At 37.0% G+C, this 17,898-nt stretch overlaps 1 protein-coding gene across 11 annotated transcripts in view; it reads left to right on the plus strand.

Annotated features, from left to right (window-relative positions):
* Positions 1-17,898, plus strand: part of LOC126765669 (tau-tubulin kinase homolog Asator-like) — a 403,818-nt gene that overhangs the window by 299,824 nt on the left and 86,096 nt on the right. For 9 of the 11 annotated variants that reach the window (XR_007668513.1, XM_050483278.1, XM_050483279.1 and 6 more), the window contains one exon: positions 12,712-13,208. Coding sequence is in view for 10 of the 11 variants with exons in the window: in XM_050483278.1 (XP_050339235.1) it covers positions 12,712-13,208 (497 nt within the window). In the remaining variant the exon portion in view is untranslated. Of the gene's footprint in view, positions 1-12,711; positions 13,209-13,282; positions 13,463-13,484; positions 13,582-17,898 lie in introns of those variants that run through there. The other 2 variants (XM_050483285.1, XM_050483287.1) reach the window with 2 other exon arrangements.

Below are 17,898 nucleotides of genomic sequence, written 5' to 3' on the forward strand. Positions count from 1 at the left end.
GTTTAAAATCATAGTTTTTTAGTCGCTTTATTGTTTATTCATATTAAATCTATCCAAAACTTATTTTTATAAGATTATTGATGATGTTGATCACATTTTCTGCAACCAAACTCAGTTTTTCCTCTACATTGGTGGCAGCAATTACGTCTTTCCAGTTTTTTTTTTTTTTATGGCGAGATGTAAATAGAAGTTATCAGAGACGCGGTCATTGGTGCCCCCCAGAAAATCCAAGTAATGTGGATCCCTGGCCATGCTGGTATTACAGGCAACCACTTCGCAGACCTCGCAGCGAAAAATGTAGCCAAGACTCCTGCCTTAACATACTACGTCTCATCCAAGCAAGACATTCTTAACCTTATTAAGCACAAAAGGCATCAAAAACACGCAAGCGAATGGAAAACATTTAAACATCACTACGCGGTCATAAACCCAGCCAGAAATCGTATAATCTACTCGTCAACAGTTCCAACTAGCGCAAAGAAGACGCATACTCGATTAAGGATTGGACACACTGTCATAACACACGCCCACTTACTATCGGGTAAAAGCCCATCCATTTGCCCCCTTTGCGATGACACCGCTACTATCAAACACTTACTCACACTCTGTCCGATGTTTCACCCAACAGCCCACAACTCTGGCAACATTGATCTCATGAAACTACTAAGTGAACCTTCAGAAAAAACGTGATGATTGTATATAGATTCTTAAAAACCAACGATTTGTTAAAATATATTTAAGCAACTTACATCTTTACTAACCCTTAGCAATTAGAATTTTTCACCTAGTTATAATTACAAGACGGCTGAAGGCCTCGTAGCCAGTGCTGCGTTTATGTATTTATATAATAAAACTATTTTTGTTATATGAATTATTATAAATAAATAAAAATAAATAAAATAAATAAAAAAAATTATCAAACGACACTGTTGCCCTTACAACAGTAGTGTGGGACTTTAACCCATTAAAAAAACATCTCATTTACGACACATAGCGTTGGTGAATTGCCCTGCGGAACTACCGATTAAGTATTACATCGCAGAGCTAAGCCTATTGACTATAACGTCTCAGGGATTTTCGAGGTGGTTTTGGCTGTTTGCCTCGCTATATCACAGTCGCTCTAGTCTTCGCTGCTCTTGAATGACCTTAGCGGCCCAGTGCTTAACATGATTTCACACCTGCTTTGACCGCAGCATGTGTGGCACTATGTTATCTGTCATTATTCTTTCAGAAATTTCCCTTTCTAAAAAAGTTCTATCCTCCTCATATTTTGGGCAATGGAAAAAGATATGTTCGGCGTTCTCTTTCCCATAACCACAAGATGAGCATGTTTCTACCTCATCATGGCCATATTTGTGGAGGTATTCCCTAAAACAGCCATGACCACTTAATAGCTGCTTCAAGTAAAAATCAACGTCGCCAGGCTTTCTGCTAACCCAGGTTTCCACATTTGCAATCAACCTGTGCGTCCATCGTCCTTTGGGCGCTGAGTCCCACATAGATTGCCATTCTTTCAGACTCTGCTGGCTTTCTTCTTCGCGCTCTCTAGCTGTTAGGGGCTTGCCGATACTTTTGCTTTTATTGTACACTCTCTTTAACTCACTAGCCATTATTTCAGGTGGCATTATACCTGCAATCACTCCTGCGGCTTCGTAAGACACCGTACGGAAGGCGCTGGCAACTCTAAGCGCACTTAACCGAAACAAGGACCTTACCGGTTTTGCATATTTTTTTTTTTGTTTTAGCGCATTAGCCCACACTGGCGCTGCATACATGACTATTGACTGAGCCACTTTTGCCAGTAATAGCCTCCGGCTCTGACTTGGCCCGCCTGTATTAGCCATTATTCGACTTAAAGCTGAGTTAACTCGCGCCGCTTTTTCACAAGCCTTCTCTATGTTTATTTTGTAGTTCATCCTTGTATCGATTATTACGCCTAAGTATTTTAGGAATGACTGTGACGTTATTTTATGCCCGTCAATATCCAAGGTGACGACTTCCACTTTCTTCCTGCTGGATATGAGCACTGCTTCAGTTTTTTGTCCTGCCAGTTGAAGCTTCGCTGCTGTTAGCCATCTCTATATTTTTTGTAAAATCTTCGATTTGGTGCAGTTCTTTTGCCACGATTATCACCGCTACACATGTTTGTCGTGTATGGCGCTGTATGCACACAAAATCTCATTTCTCTCGTGTCGCCGAATAGGGAAGATCGCGGACGAATAATTTTCCGCTTGCTTGTCGCACATATTCACTGTCTGAAGAACAAACGCAAAATGGATTTGTATGTCGTGTATGGCGAAAGGATTTCATACAGATCGAACGCACATGTGTGTCGTGTATGGCCCCTTCAACCAGGGCCGGCATCCCAACGCAGCCGCCCTACAGCCCAGATGTAGCCCCCGGACTTTTTTTGTTTCCTGGTCTGAAAAGGACGATGAAAGGCAAACATTTTGAGACGACAAAGACGATCCAAGCAGTATGACCTCAGCTCTCAAGGCTATTCCAGAGAATGCCTTCCATGACGCCTTCAATGCTTGGAAATCGCGCTGGCAGCGCTGCATTGACGCAGAAGGTTTGAAAGTTTTTAAAGAATTGTAACGATTGGTTCAATAATTTTTTTCAAATCGACTCAGTCTTATTACTTTCCGAACAGTCCCTGCATTATATATTTTGTCGAATATAAAATCGGATTTTCCTCGTTTCAATTTTAGAACAACATTTTCCTCAAGACCATTATTCTTATCGTAGTTAGAAGATGCGCATATGCAATAAATTAGTAACAGTACAATCAGAAATTGCCAAACACCAATATTTGTATCCAAATCGGATGGGCTTACTTTTCACAAACATCTTGCAAGAGTGGCGTCCATAATACGGAATCATTTGTTCGTCAATAGCAACATTGTGCGAAAATACGCCAAACGGCATAAACTTCCTTTTTACCAACTTATATAATGGTGATACTTTAATTTAATTTATTTATCATTATTGTCTAGCGTGTCGTTGTCGCAATCGTATATATTTTGTTTTAGACGTTTAAATCTCCCGTCCAATGGATTGCTTTATATACTCGCATCTCAAAGACACACGGTTTGACCAATATGAATGTAAATTCGGAAACGTGTGATAGCCAGTCATATAAAGTATGCCAATAAAAGTTCGCATCGTGAAGCATATTTATTTGTGTTGACTACAATTAGCTGAAGCACCTCATTATCTAAGAAGCATTCCCAAAGCTGGAGAGGAGATAGTGATCCTTCAAAATCGCATATACAAGTACCAGAGATAAAGAGATCCCTAACTCTCCTGTCACTGGAAATGTGAGAGCCGCTCACCTACCGAACTTTGACAGTTGACTGGATTGGGTAGGTTTTGACGTTTTGCAATTGGAATGACTGGAACGGCCAGATTGAAATTATACCAAAAATATATGTGAACGGAGGAATTTGTTGCCGCCGTTCAAGATCGCTAGTTAAAATTTAAAACAATGAAAATTCAAGAAAATGTGAAATTTAAATATATTTCATGAAACGTTTTGTAATTTGATGCATAATCGAATTAATTTTCAATTAGAAATGATTAAAAATATTTATTAATTGAGAACTAACAGGCTCAATTCATCTTTATTAAAAGATCAAAAGTTAGTGGTCTTAATCTACCATAAAATCACAAAAAATTATTTAAGTAGTTTCGCCATATAATAGGTGTCAAAAACGTCTTGCGGTATTTTCGCTAGTTGGCGCTGAAAGCGCGTAGTTCTAGTTTTATTCGTCGCATGGGGTCATGCTATACCTTTTTGAAAAGCTCATTTCACGCGCTAACACGTGTTTGATTGATTGTCGTTTCTTTTAATCGGTCAAGAGCTGGGCATGAGTCATCAAAAATTCATTTCAATTTCAATAAAAAAAAATTCAATAAAAATACCGCAAGACATTTTTGACAACCCATTATTAAAAATCCAATATATAACAATTTGCAATCGTAACAATTGTTGTGTTTAATTTAATATGCCCAAAAATTCTAATTTTGTTTGATCTGGCCATAACGGAAAATGATTTAAAAAACACTTATTTTGAGGCGCTCTCACACTGGTTCGGCATTCCATTATCCCCTGCTAGTACTATCGGGTGATTTTTTTAAGAGCTTGATAACTTTTTTAAAAAAAAAAAACGCATAAAATTTGCAAAATCTCATCGGTTCTTTATTTGAAACGTTAGATTGGTTCATGACATTTACTTTTGAAGATAATTTCATTTAAATGTTGACCGCGGCTGCGTCTTAGGTGGTCCATTCGGAAAGTCCAATTTTGGGCAACTTTTTCGAGCATTTCGGCCGGAATAGCCCGAATTTCTTCGGAAATGTTGTCTTCCAAAGCTGGAATAGTTGCTGGCTTATTTCTGTAGACTTTAGACTTGACGTAGCCCCACAAAAAATAGTCTAAAGGCGTTAAATCGCATGATCTTGGTGGCCAACTTACGGGTCCATTTCTTGAGATGAATTGTTCTCCGAAGTTTTCCCTCAAATGGCCATAGAATCGCGAGCTGTGTGGCATGTAGCGCCATCTTGTTGAAACCACATGTCAACCAAGTTCAGTTCTTCCATTTTTGGCAACAAAAAGTTTGTTAGCATCGAACGATAGCGATCGCCATTCACCGTAACGTTGAGTCCAACAGCATCTTTGAAAAAATACGGTCCAATGATTCCACCAGCGTACAAACCACACCAAACAGTGCATTTTTCGGGATGCATGGGCAGTTGGCCACCAAGATCATGCGATTTAACGCCTTTAGACTATTTTTTGTGGGGCTACGTCAAGTCTAAAGTCTACAGAAATAAGCCAGCAACTATTCCAGCTTTGGAAGACAACATTTCCGAAGAAATTCGGGCTATTCCGGCCGAAATGCTCGAAAAAGTTGCCCAAAATTGGACTTTCCGAATGGACCACCTAAGACGCAGCCGCGGTCAACATTTAAATGAAATTATCTTCAAAAGTAAATGTCATGAACCAATCTAACGTTTCAAATAAAGAACCGATGAGATTTTGCAAATTTTATGCGTTTTTTTAAAAAAAAAAAGTTATCAAGCTCTTAAAAATCACCATTAATATTTTTAGTATCCATTTTTTTATGGTGTTTTTATTGATATCTTAAGAATACAGAAAAAAAAATGTACAAAAAAATAGTAAAAATTAAAATAATTAGAGGGGGAGAGAGACAGGTGTAAAAAAAATAGCGCATCCTGGTGACATTGATCCTGACTCTCCTGGTGGTCTGAAAAAAAAATCAAAAGAAATTCCTAATCAGTAAGGATGCTGTTATAGTCCCTACCTCAGGGAACACGAAAAAAATTTTTTTTTTTAAAATGGCAACTGCCTGAATATAAAAATCATTTTTTAACCTTTTTTTTTAAATTCCTGATTTTTTTTTAAATATTAAAAACAGAAATTTTGATACGATGCTTATATGAACGATAAAGGATTATATAAAGAAGGTTCACACAAAATTTCAAGTAAATCGGTTATATAGAACTTGAGATAATGCCGGTACCGTGTGGAAAAAAGTAGTTTCGAGAAAAACGCGTTTAAAAAATTCGATACGGCCAAACCGGGATACTGCGTCACTAAAATAACTGTAGCTCTTAAAATAATTTTAATTTTTAAAAATCCTTTGGAGGATATGTTCTTAAGGGTCTAAACTTTAAATATATGAAAAAAATCAAATTTTTCAAAATTCTAGAGTGGAATACCCCCTTAAGCTTGTATTTCTTGTTACGATGCCATTTCGATGGTTGAATTTCAGCATCAATGCGAGCCCGCTTTAATGTAGATGGCTGCCACTGATGTCTTCGTCGTTTTCAAGATTTTCATCAAAAGTGCAATCCTTATTGTTAAAAACGTACTCCACTTCAATGTTGCCTGCTACTTCGCATGGAAACTCATCACTATCGTTCATAATTTGGACATTTTCGTCCAAATCTTCATTGTCACTGATGATATCAATATCGTTTGGAGGCACAAGAACAATATTTATTTTGTCTGCATGCCATCCAGGTTCATTATAATCGCTCCAGCTGTCTACTTCGGCCTGCAATTCATTGCATGTCAAAAACTTTTGTCGGCTATACATTTGATGAGTGTTTTCATATATTTATATTTATTACACAATATCAACACCCGCACCAGTCGGCAATTTCAATTTCACTTGCATCTACTTCGTAACATAGCTGATTTTGATCGACACTTGACGTACAGCTGATCAACAGGTTGCCATATATGTAAATATATTAAAATTCAGGTACATTTAGAATGCTTATTAGCCCATTGGGCATTTTATAACCCATCGCATATCTCAGGTATGCTGAAACTTACAAACCTGAAATTTCGCAGAGCAACTTCTATGATCTATATAAATTTCCCCATACATTTTCAAAAATCGTATGGCTGGCAGTAATGGCTTGTAGAAAAAAATTAAAATTTCGTCAAGGCCAATGGCTCAAAAGGAAATCGTGTATCATAGTGGCCGCATGGTGTGGTAAATACAGTTTTCGACCGGTCTTACTCTTTAACGAAGATTTGGAGAAAACCCTTTGCCGAATCTATTGTGGAGAAATATTGAGCTCGATCTAATTTGTTTAATAAATTTTCTATGTTAGGTATACGGAATTTGTCTTGGCACACTTTCCCTTAAAATGCCTTGACGTAGTTTGTCATAACTGTCTATAGATTTACACTCATCGATGGGGGTTTCTGTAAATTTTACAGTGAACTGGTTTTTCAGAAACGGGTTCAATTTCGTGCTCTATATAATGCCTAATATTTCACTCTCCAATACATATTAAATCTCGGAAATCGTTAAAAACGGTTTTAAGTGCAGTGCATTTTTCGATATTTAGGTCACTAAACAGATTATCCATTACATTTTTTCCTAGGTTAGTGGGCTCTTATTAGAAAGTTTCCTATCTATTGTATGGAAAATTAGGAAGACATTTTAATACACTATATGTATTGTTAATAATAACTATTTTTAACTCATATCAATTATGGCTTGATGAGGTTAAACATATTTTGATCTATTACACCGTACAACAGCTAATCTGGGGGGTGAGAAATTCCAAGTCAGGGTGATGGTACTAGGTCAGTATAGTAAAACCCTCAAAGGGTTTGGCGTTCGTATGTGTCAGTTTTTTTTATGACCTTTTAAATTTTTTCTTATGTTATAGTGAACGAAAATTGGGTACCAAATATAGTGTGTATAAGCTGCTACAACCGTCTAATGGATTGGAAAAATAGATAATAGTGGTTCGCGAGTTATGTTAAACTACGTTTTTGCCAAAATGTTACAACTAAGCGAAAAAACATCAAGTTAAGGAAAAAATTTAAAAGGTCATAAAAACAAACTGACATATACGAACGCCAAACCCTTTGAGGGTTTTACTATCATGATTTGAATTTCTACTGTAGTTTTAGAAATTGTTGTTTTTAGGATACTATTTTCCTACCTCTCTTGCACCATTTAAAGCAGCAGGTCCTGACGGGATTATGCCCATAATGCTGCAAAAACTGGTATAACCAATGGTTCAAAGGCTTGAAAATATATACAAAGCTAGCATTCAACTATCTTACATCCCAAGAAGTTGGAAAAGAAGTAACGTTGTGTTCCTTCCAAAACCAGGCAGGAGAACACACGAGAATGCCAAGGATTTTAGACCTATAAGCCTTACCTCCTTTATGCTAAAGGTACTAGAAAGGCTAATAGATCTACACGTAAGAAAAATAATGGCGGAGAAGTTATCGAAGTCCCAACATGCGTACATAAAGGGCCGATCAACCGAAACTGCCCTTCACGAGGTGATAAGTGTAATTGAAAAATCACTACACCACAAACAATACACCATGGCTGCTTTTATAGACATGCGCCCTCTATGTTCATATTCAATAACATAGAAGTAAATGCGATAATTTATTCTCTGGCACATGGTGGCATAGACGACACTGTGTGCAGATGGATACTATCGATGCTTGAGAATAGGAAGATTATAGCTTCAAACGGCGCTGCAACACAAACAAGCAATTTGAGTAGAGGGACGCCTCAAGGGGGCCTCCTCTCTCCGCTTCTATGGGTTGCAGCGCTGAACTAAATACTACTCCAACTAAACGGTGGAGGAGTGAAAGCAGTATCGTATTCAGACGATATAATGTTGTTGGTATCAGGCATGTTTCCTTCAACAGTCAGCGAGATTATGGAAAGAGCACTTCGTAGGTTAAACCTGTGGACCAAAAACAATGGTCTAGGAGTTAGCCCGAACAAAACAGAACTGTTGCTATTTACAAGCAGAACCAAGATACCTCTTTCAACTTCCGGTACTAAACGGTACAACACTCACTCTATCCCCCACAGCTAAATACTTGGGGGTGGAGATTGACACCAAACTGTCCTGGAAAATAAATATAGAAAAAAGAATAAACAAAGCATACATGGCCTACTATACTTGTAAGAAAATTGTCAACAAGAATTGGGGTCTCAAATCAAGTATAATCATGTTGATGTATACGGCTGTCATAAGACCTATACTTACATATGAAGCTCTGGTATGGTGGCCAGTGCTAAACAAACAATAGAACATTAGAAAATTAAACGGAATGCAAAGAGCAGCATGTGCGGGTGTTACGGGTGCAATCAGGTCATGTCCGACCGATGCACTCAATGTGATCCTGCATCAACTACCAATGGACATTTTTATTCACAAAACAGTAGCTATTGCGGCGATAAGAATAAAATAATTGGGAAGTTGGAATCAGCAGAACTACGGACATAGTGTTATCCTAAACAAGCTCACCATTAATAAATCAGACTACATTCTCCCAATTTTTAGGCGGATTTCAATAGGCATTTTCAGGTGAGGATACCATCTAGACGAGAATGGAGAAGAGGTTCAATAGTAGAGGAAGATACCACCTCAGTCTATACCGCCGGGTCCAAAATGGACTGCGGAGTAGGCACTGGGTATTATCCGCTGATCAAGGCATATCTCTCTCTATACGTCTGCCGAACTTGGCTAGCATCTTCCAAGCAGAAGTACTAGGCATAGAAAAAGCCTGCGAAGTTCTATTAGCAAACCACGGGAATATACATAAAGCAACTATATTTACGGATAGTCAGGCGGCCCTCCTGGCATTGTCTTCACCCATGACAAATTAAAGTATAGTTCACAACTGCAAGAGAGCAATAAAAGACAAGCTCCAACTAAACTTGATCTGGGTTCCCGGCCACAGGAACATTTTCGGTAACGAAAAAGCAGACGAGTTGGCAAAGGCAGGAGCTTTCCTTAACGAATGCGAGGCGGAGCTAATACCAAGCCCGCTAGGATCGATCAAAGGAGAGATCAATAGACAATTTCAACAAGTTGCAAATAACAGGTGGAAAAACATTACAAAATGCGTCATATCTAAACAATTATGGCCAACATATGACAGGAAAAGAACCAACGACTTACTAAATAGGTCAAGAAAAAGTATTTACAGAGTAACAGCTAGCACAACAGGGCACTAGCCATTTGGGGAACACGCATCCATAATGGGTATGCCCTACAACGTCATCTGCCGTGGCTATGGAGTAGCAGGGAACAAGGAAACAATCTTTCACTTTCTCTGCGAATGCTCAGCTCTAGCATATATTCAACACAAAACACTCGGAATCCATCAAGCACCAAACCTTGAATGGATTTCCACTAAAAGCATATCGGACATAAGTAGTTTCATCGAAACCCCAAAATGGTTTGAGAGAGAAGGTGAAACGTATTAGCAGATACAGGAGGTTCTACGAATAGTGTATCAAAATGGCACATCAAGTGCTAATTGAGTCCGATAGGGCTGCACTCCTACCTACCTACCTACCTTTCTATTATATTTAGGTTTATTTTCTATAAATTTTGGTTGTTTGTTCGTTACAATATGACTTGTGATAAACCCTTTCGTTTCTAATAAATTATAAGCATATCAAATGGACATCAATATTGTTTAAAAATCTTCTTAATATAGTTTCTTCAAAATTTTTTGGGCTAAATTCAGTAGGCTTTTCGTTATTGTACTCTCATTTAGTTTGCATAAAATATCTCCTAGAGGTAAACAGCAATTAACAATCAGGGGTGTTGTGGAATCCAAGACAGAATTGCTTAGCTGTCAGAATTGCAAACCAATTCTGATTATCAATGGTGTCACAGAATCTGATTGGATTTTAGTCTTTTCGAACATGCGCAAAACCAATATTCGAACCAGCTGTTTACTAATGTGACAAAACTTGCAAATGAAGGCAATCCTATTAAAGTTTTTAATGAGTTCAGAATTAGAGAAAGATTTTAAGAGATAACATTTATAGATGGAATTTATAGATGGGAATTCGAAATATTGTCGAAGCTAGAAGGGAAATAGTGACCGAGCGATATATGAGCGCTTGGGCAGAAAGCGAAATCTTTGACTCGGTTTTTCATTTTTACGATTTTTCTTAATTGGCGGGCAGGATTGAAAAAAACTAAACGTATGGAATTGGGGCAATGTTTATTATCTTTGGCATTAAATTATCTTCTAATTAAACTAAAAAAGTTAAGAAAATTTAAGTTTGAACATATGTTTAAGCAACATAAAGTAACACTTTGTTGGTCAAAACCACTTGTTAAAAAAATTTAGAATTTTATTTTTTGAAATTTTTCTAGTTTAACTTAAACATAAGTATTAACAAATATGAATCTCTTTAAATTTTTTGTTTCCGACAGAAATTGCGACCTGCATATTTTCCGCCGTCCGACAAATGCACACGTGCTATACACGTGATATTTAAATATATAACTACAAACCCTAGAAAAAAACATCAAGCATCTAAAGCGGCTCCCCCCTTAAATATCCCAATTTTTTTCCAAAACTCAATAATTAAGACATTTCGTACTTTATTCTTATGTTTTCTCCTATGGAAATAAAGATAAATCAATTCGCAACAATAAAATAACTCGATTTCTGTGTGCGACTATCTTCTTGCTTTGTTTCTGACAGCAAAACCGATAAAATTGGGTTCTGTGACACCCAAAACCGATACAAATTCTGTTTCGAATATCAAACCAATAATGTCTGAATTCATGACACCTACTGCTTTTTTTGAGCGGTTTCAATTCTGATTCCGATAACTATAAGATTCCACAACACTCCTGAATATCTCTTTTATTTACTAGCATAAATGACTTTTTTGGTAAAATAATATCTCTTTCTAACCATGTTTGAGAGGGACCGAGCATTCGAACGACATGCAAAGCTTCATTTTGAATTTTGTTGATTATAATACGATGAAAAACGTAGGTATTCTCTGGCGACCTATCGGAAAAAATGTTAATAACAGGCAACATACGTATCGAGTGGAAACAATTCGGAACAATTTGAATCTAATTAAATAAAAAATGATTACTTAACGCTTTTTTGTATGTAGTTTAAATACATTATTATTTAAGACTTTTAATCTAAAGTCACTCAAGCTAAAAAAAATGCATAAAATTCTGCAGAAAGAACCAAAGGAGTAGAGGTATTATAATTTTGCAACACGTATTTTAATCATTTTCTTTCCCAATTTTTGAAGTTGTGCAGTTATGATAAAATATTGGGTAGTCGAAAAGGTCTCTTCGTATTTCTAATCAAACTTCAACTTATTTTTTTTTATATTTATAATAATAAATAAATAAACAAATATATACCACTTTGATATACTATATACTTTCCATCAGTGTAAATCTTTCACATCGAAATTTCCAGGACGGAAGCGAGCGAACCATTGTTGTGCTACACGAACTGATACAGCATCGTCTCCGTAAGCTTCGCAAACTTCATTGGTGGCTTACGTGGTATTCTTCCCTTTTTTATACAAAATTTTCAAAATATAGCGAGTTTTCTCATTATTTTCGCTCTTTTTTGAACAGCTGTTATTTTTTTGAACTTCCTCGAATTTAATTTTTTCTTGGTTAAATGAGGCTTAAAAACTCACCTTTCGACATCTATTCATACCATTCCAAAGATAATGAATTTTTTGACCCTCTACCGCTCTTAAAACGTATGACACATCCCTCATTGCGCAATGCGCTTATACTATTCTTGCGGCACAGATGTCGGGAGCTTACGAGCGCATAATGTATGCCATACGTTTTAAGAGCGGCAGGTGAACAAAAAACTCAATATCTTTGGAATGGTAAGAATGAACAAAAATTTTTTTTGCAGATTGTTAAAGGATTCCGCGTTGTGTCACATACTTTTCATATAATAAAATAATAATTAAATATTATTATTTCAACAAATGAATCGTGAAAAAATATTTATAAAGTAGCACAATCATTTTTCTTTGACTTCACAAAATTTCTCCACATTATCTCTAGTAGTTTATGAGAAAATAAGTTTTTAATTTTATTGTGCTCTAAATTTCAACCTTCAATAACTTTAACAAAAAACAGAATTTTAACGAACTATTTATATCATGGGGTATGGGACTGTTCTCTTTCCTAATGATTATTTTCAAAATCGGTGATTTTGCGAAATTTTCATGGACCACTTGACGTGGCTTTGGACACACCGGTATTATAGTTTCGGTGCAACCGAAATTAACATTTTTTCCTTGTTTTTAGAAAACTTTGTTAGGTTATTCATTGATTGATTTTTTTGGCATTAATAATAATAATACTTTCTAGGAACATCGAGTGTGTATGATCCAGCAATGAGCAGCGGATGTTTCATATTAAATGAAAGTGCGTCTTCTCACGCTCACGATGCAACCCCATTTTCTTTTGATGTCGCTCTGGGTCCTTCAAAAGCAGTTGTCCTTCAAAATAACATTAGCAGTCAACGAACTTCTCAAATAGGACCGACCGGAGGAATACAACAACATATTTATGTTGGGCCAGCCACAAAATGTCGTTCATCAACAGCTTCCAGTTTGCGGCCAGCATTTAATTCTAGTGGAGCAGTACACCGTTTCGGTAATATTGGATTAACACGCAGTAGTAATGGACCCGGCGTAGCTGGAGATCATTCCATGACTCAGTACGCTTTGATAGATGACGAAAACGTGTCGGCGTTGCAACAAGTAACTAAAGGTGGCGGAGCTCTCACTTTGGCATCTCAGTGGAAAAGTCAGTTTGATGATTCGGAGGATACGACAGATAACGAATGGAAACAAGAACCTCAGGTAATTTAACTAAAAAATGTATATATAAGATACATTATTAGAAAGCTGATCAATATTTCTCACGTTTTTGTTAGACAGCATTGGTAGTTTATTCATTAAAATAATTGGAGCAGCATACCTTTTTCGTTAGCAATTCTTTGAAGTTTTTTACAAAACGCGTGGAGGTTCAAGTTTACTCCGGTTTCTCAGAGCTCATTAATTTATAGAATACTCTTATCCTAATTCGATTACATAAATATGTAACACATACTATACACAGTTCTTTTATACATATAGGTGTACCGGAATGAAGTGAGCGTTAAGATACAAATGTTTTGGTAGGGAACATTTGTTGCGAACGAGCCAAATTTGTTTTGTTTGGTTGGGATGACATCTGTCAGAGAAATTCAAAAACCTTACAGTAATTGACAAAACAACATTATATTATTTATTGTGTGAAAAATGTCAAATATTTCACCGAAAAGTGATGATATGCGGAAAGCATTAATTTTTTGTTTCCATTGAAAGAAAAGTGCTGCAGAGTCGTATCGAATGCATGCCGAGACATACGGTGATCATACTCTACCAGAAGCAACATACAAAAGATGGTTTCAACGGTTCAAATATAATGATTTTGATGAGAGAAATAAAGAAAGTAAAAGACCACCAAAAAAGTTGTGACTATGTATCCGTTATGCTTTTTTTGAAAAACCATTCAAGGTTTCGTGCTTGACGGTTTTCAAGTATATTTTGTCGGGTTTGTGATAGTGCTGGATATTCACATTGAAAGTTGAAAACCGTTTCCGTATTCCTTTCTTGCTTGCGGCATATATTTTTAGAAGGTACGCCCAGTTTAAGCACATACTCTTCAAAACGCCAGTGCCACGTTATAGTAGTTGTAAGTTTATATATGCTATTTCCGGACTTAAATAATAAGTGCTTGGTTATATTACTGTCATTTTTTGGTCATATCTGCTTTTTTATCTTGTAGCTTGGTTTTGCGCTACTGCGTAATTTCTTCAATAACAAATACTTATAAAAACTCTTTTTTGATCGTTCCCAGCGGGCGTCGTATTGGCTTCGCCTCAGATTCGTCTAACTTTACCCCCTATGTATCTTGCATGGGAGATAGAGGAATTGTTGTACCACTGAGCGAAATTGAAAAAGTGTCAGTTACGTTTTACTTAGGTAGCACCTAGTCCGGTCCCATAGGTATAACCTATTTCCATAATCACTCTAATTGTGGAAGAAAACATCCCTGATACCATCACCACTATGTTGTCTGCGAATTTGTTTCACTCCTCCTCCATTGCGTTGAATTAGTATTCCATTCAACGCCATCACCCATAAAAGCAGGGAACAAACTCCTTATTGAGGAAAGACTCTGCTTACGTGGATTATTATAATCATTCTGCTTATTTATTTAAATATACAGACGTCAATCGGCATTATACAACTATAATAAAAATATGTATTATATATAAAATAGGATTATGAGGGGTAGGATCAACAATTAATTAAATCGAAAATTTAAGAATTTATCATTAGACTAGGGGTATGGTAATATACGTAATTTGATTTCTAGAATAAAGGCACTGAGCGAGCCACTATAAAAGTCCCCTTCGTTGTGTAGAAAGTAGTTAAGCTTAGCGAAGCGGTTGTTAGGGTCGTTCTTGGTAGCTTTTGTAGTTTTTAAACAGACGATTGCGTGTCAGCGAGGGACCCGCAGGCGCGAATTCGAAACAACTGTTGTTGCGTTAATCAGATCGTTCACTACTTCAAAGAAAAATATGATGTCAACTACCTGAAGGCATGCTTGCAGGTTGTTGACATGAAAATGGTCGTTGATGTCATTTATTGCTTATTACAGTCCTCGAGAAAGGTCATATCGGTAGCCTCAGCTCTTACAGTTTTAATTTATATTTTGCCATATTCCAAAACTGGAAGTACCAGACATGCTAATGCTGATTATAAAACTTAAAACTTTGAAAGCCTGGAGAGTCTATGATGATGTCCAGGTCCTTTACTACTTCGCTTATTGTCTCGTTGTTTATATTATAGTTAGCTGGCTTCTAGAGTGTGATTGTGAACATGATACGGCTTCACACTTTTAGATGTACATACATATAAATCTTCTCTTTGCACTTTTTTACCATACTTTCTATAGTTCTCGACTAAACATATCACTAATATATTTTGCGGATTTACCTTCATTGTGAAGGTGCAAAATATTTTGTTTCTTAGCGGTAGTTAATTCTTTACCTTTAGGCATTTTTATGTGCACTAAACCACGATCGCAATAGAAAAAGAAAAAATAGAAAAAGAATTAAAATCTGCACGAACTAGCAGAATTGAAAACGAAAGCGAACTACTATTGTGAGCACAGGATTTCGCCTAAACGCATATTTTTTGTTTTATCTGTATAACTGGACAATATTTATTTTCATTATTTACTGTTTTTTTCTAAAGAAAATTTGGACAAATAAACATACCCATTTAAATAAATGAAATCGCTTACTTTAACCACAGAAAAATTCAATAGAAAGAATGGTAAGGTTTATGTGTGAGATATTCACTGAGGCTGTCGCCACAATTTTTGAGGAAGATGTTTGGCAAGCCATCCGGATCAGCCCTTTCTTAGTATTAAGAGACACCGTTTGTAGACGTCTTACGCTAACCTCGAACTCATTAATGGTAGCAAGCTCAATTTTGATGAGGGCTGACGAGAATTTGATTATACACACTCTTGAAGAAGGATGTAAACATATTGCTAATCTCGATTCCCGAGTCTGCCGTCCGATTTTCCCAGAACATAGTGGACGGAATATCACCATTGCATCTTCTTTTGCGTTTGACGAATTTCCAATATATACATACATTTAATCCTGGACCTTCGACTTTGTCTATATAATTCTTGTAACTTAATTTCGCTAAATTTTAAATAATTTGGTTCCTACTTGAATAATGTTTTATTTCGCCAGGAAACCAGTATGGAAAATTACTGGATTTTTGTGTACGAACTGGAACATAAGTTAAGATACCTTCTTGAAAAGAGTGATTTCAAGGGCAAGATGGTACAGTTAAGACAACCTTCAAAGTGTACGGACATGTTTTTGAATTCGCTCCGCGTATTTTGATTTTTACAAAAAGAAGACAACCAATAATAGGTAATAGGTAATAGGTAGGTAGGAGTGCAGCCCTATCGGGCTCAATTAGCACTTGATGTGCCATTTTGATACACTATTCGTAGAACCTCCTGTATCTGCTAATACGTTTCACCTTCTCTCTCAAACCATTTTGGGGTTTCGATGAAACTACTTATTTCCGATATGCTTTAGGTGGAAATCCATTCAAGGTTTGGTGCTTGGTGAATTCCGAGTGTTTTGTGTCGGATCTGTGCTAGAGCTGAGCATTCGCAGAGAAAGTGGAAGATTGTTTCCTTGTTCCCTGCTACTTAGCTACGGCAGATGACGTTGTAGGGCATACCCATTTTGGACGCATGTTCCCCAAATGGCCAGTGCGCTGTTGTGGTAGCTGTTATTCTGTAAATACTTTTTCTTGACCTATGTAAGAAGTCGTTGGTTCTTTTCCTGTCATGTGTTCGCCATAATTGTTTAGTTATGACGCATTTTGTAATGTTTTTCCACCTGTTGTTTGCAATTTGTTGAAATTGTCTATTGATCTCTCCTTTGATCGATTTTAGCGGGCTTGGTATTAGCTCCGCCTCGGATTCATTGAGGAAAGCTCCTGCCTTTGCCAACTCGTCTGCTTTTTCGTTACCGAAAATGTTCCTGTGGCCGGGAACCCAGATCAAGTTTAGTTGGAGCTTGTCTTTTATTGCTCTCTTGCAGTTGTGAACTATACTTTAATTTGTCATGGGTGAAGACAATGCCAGGAGGGCCGCCTGACTATCCGTAAATATAGTTGCTTTATGTATATTCCCGTGGTTTGCTAATAGAACTTCGCAGGCTTTTTCTATGCCTATTACTTCTGCTTGGAAGATGCTAGCCAAGTTCGGCAGACGTATAGAGAGAGATATGCCTTGATCAGCGGATAATACCCAGTGCCTACTCCGCAGTCCATTTTGGACCCGGCGGTATAGACTGAGGTGGTATCTTCCTCTACTATTGAACCTCTTCTCCATTCTCGTCTAGATGGTATCCTCACCTGAAAATGCCTATTGAAATCCGCCTAAAAATTGGGAGAATGTAGTCTGATTTATTAATGGTGAGCTTGTTTAGGATAACACTATGTCCGTAGTTCTGCTGATTCCAACTTCCCAATTATTTTATTCTTATCGCCGCAATAGCTACTGTTTTGTGAATAAAAATGTCCATTGGTAGTTGATGCAGGATCACATTGAGTGCATCGGTCGGACATGACCTGATTGCACCCGTAACACCCGCACATGCTGCTCTTTGCATTCCGTTTAATTTTCTAATGTTCTATTGTTTGTTTAGCACTGGCCACCATACCAGAGCTTCATATGTAAGTATAGGTCTTATGACAGCCGTATACATCAACATGATTATACTTGATTTGAGACCCCAATTCTTGTTGACAATTTTCTTACAAGTATAGTAGGCCATGTATCCATGCACACAGTGTCGTCTATGCCACCATGTGCCAGAGAATAAATTATCGCATTTACTTCTATGTTGGTGAAGGCGCCCTCTGTGTCTAGAAATGCAGCCATGGTGTATTGTTTGTG

This window comes from Bactrocera neohumeralis, unplaced genomic scaffold, assembly GCF_024586455.1.
Source record: "Bactrocera neohumeralis isolate Rockhampton unplaced genomic scaffold, APGP_CSIRO_Bneo_wtdbg2-racon-allhic-juicebox.fasta_v2 cluster11, whole genome shotgun sequence".
Taxonomy (NCBI): domain Eukaryota; kingdom Metazoa; phylum Arthropoda; class Insecta; order Diptera; family Tephritidae; genus Bactrocera; species Bactrocera neohumeralis.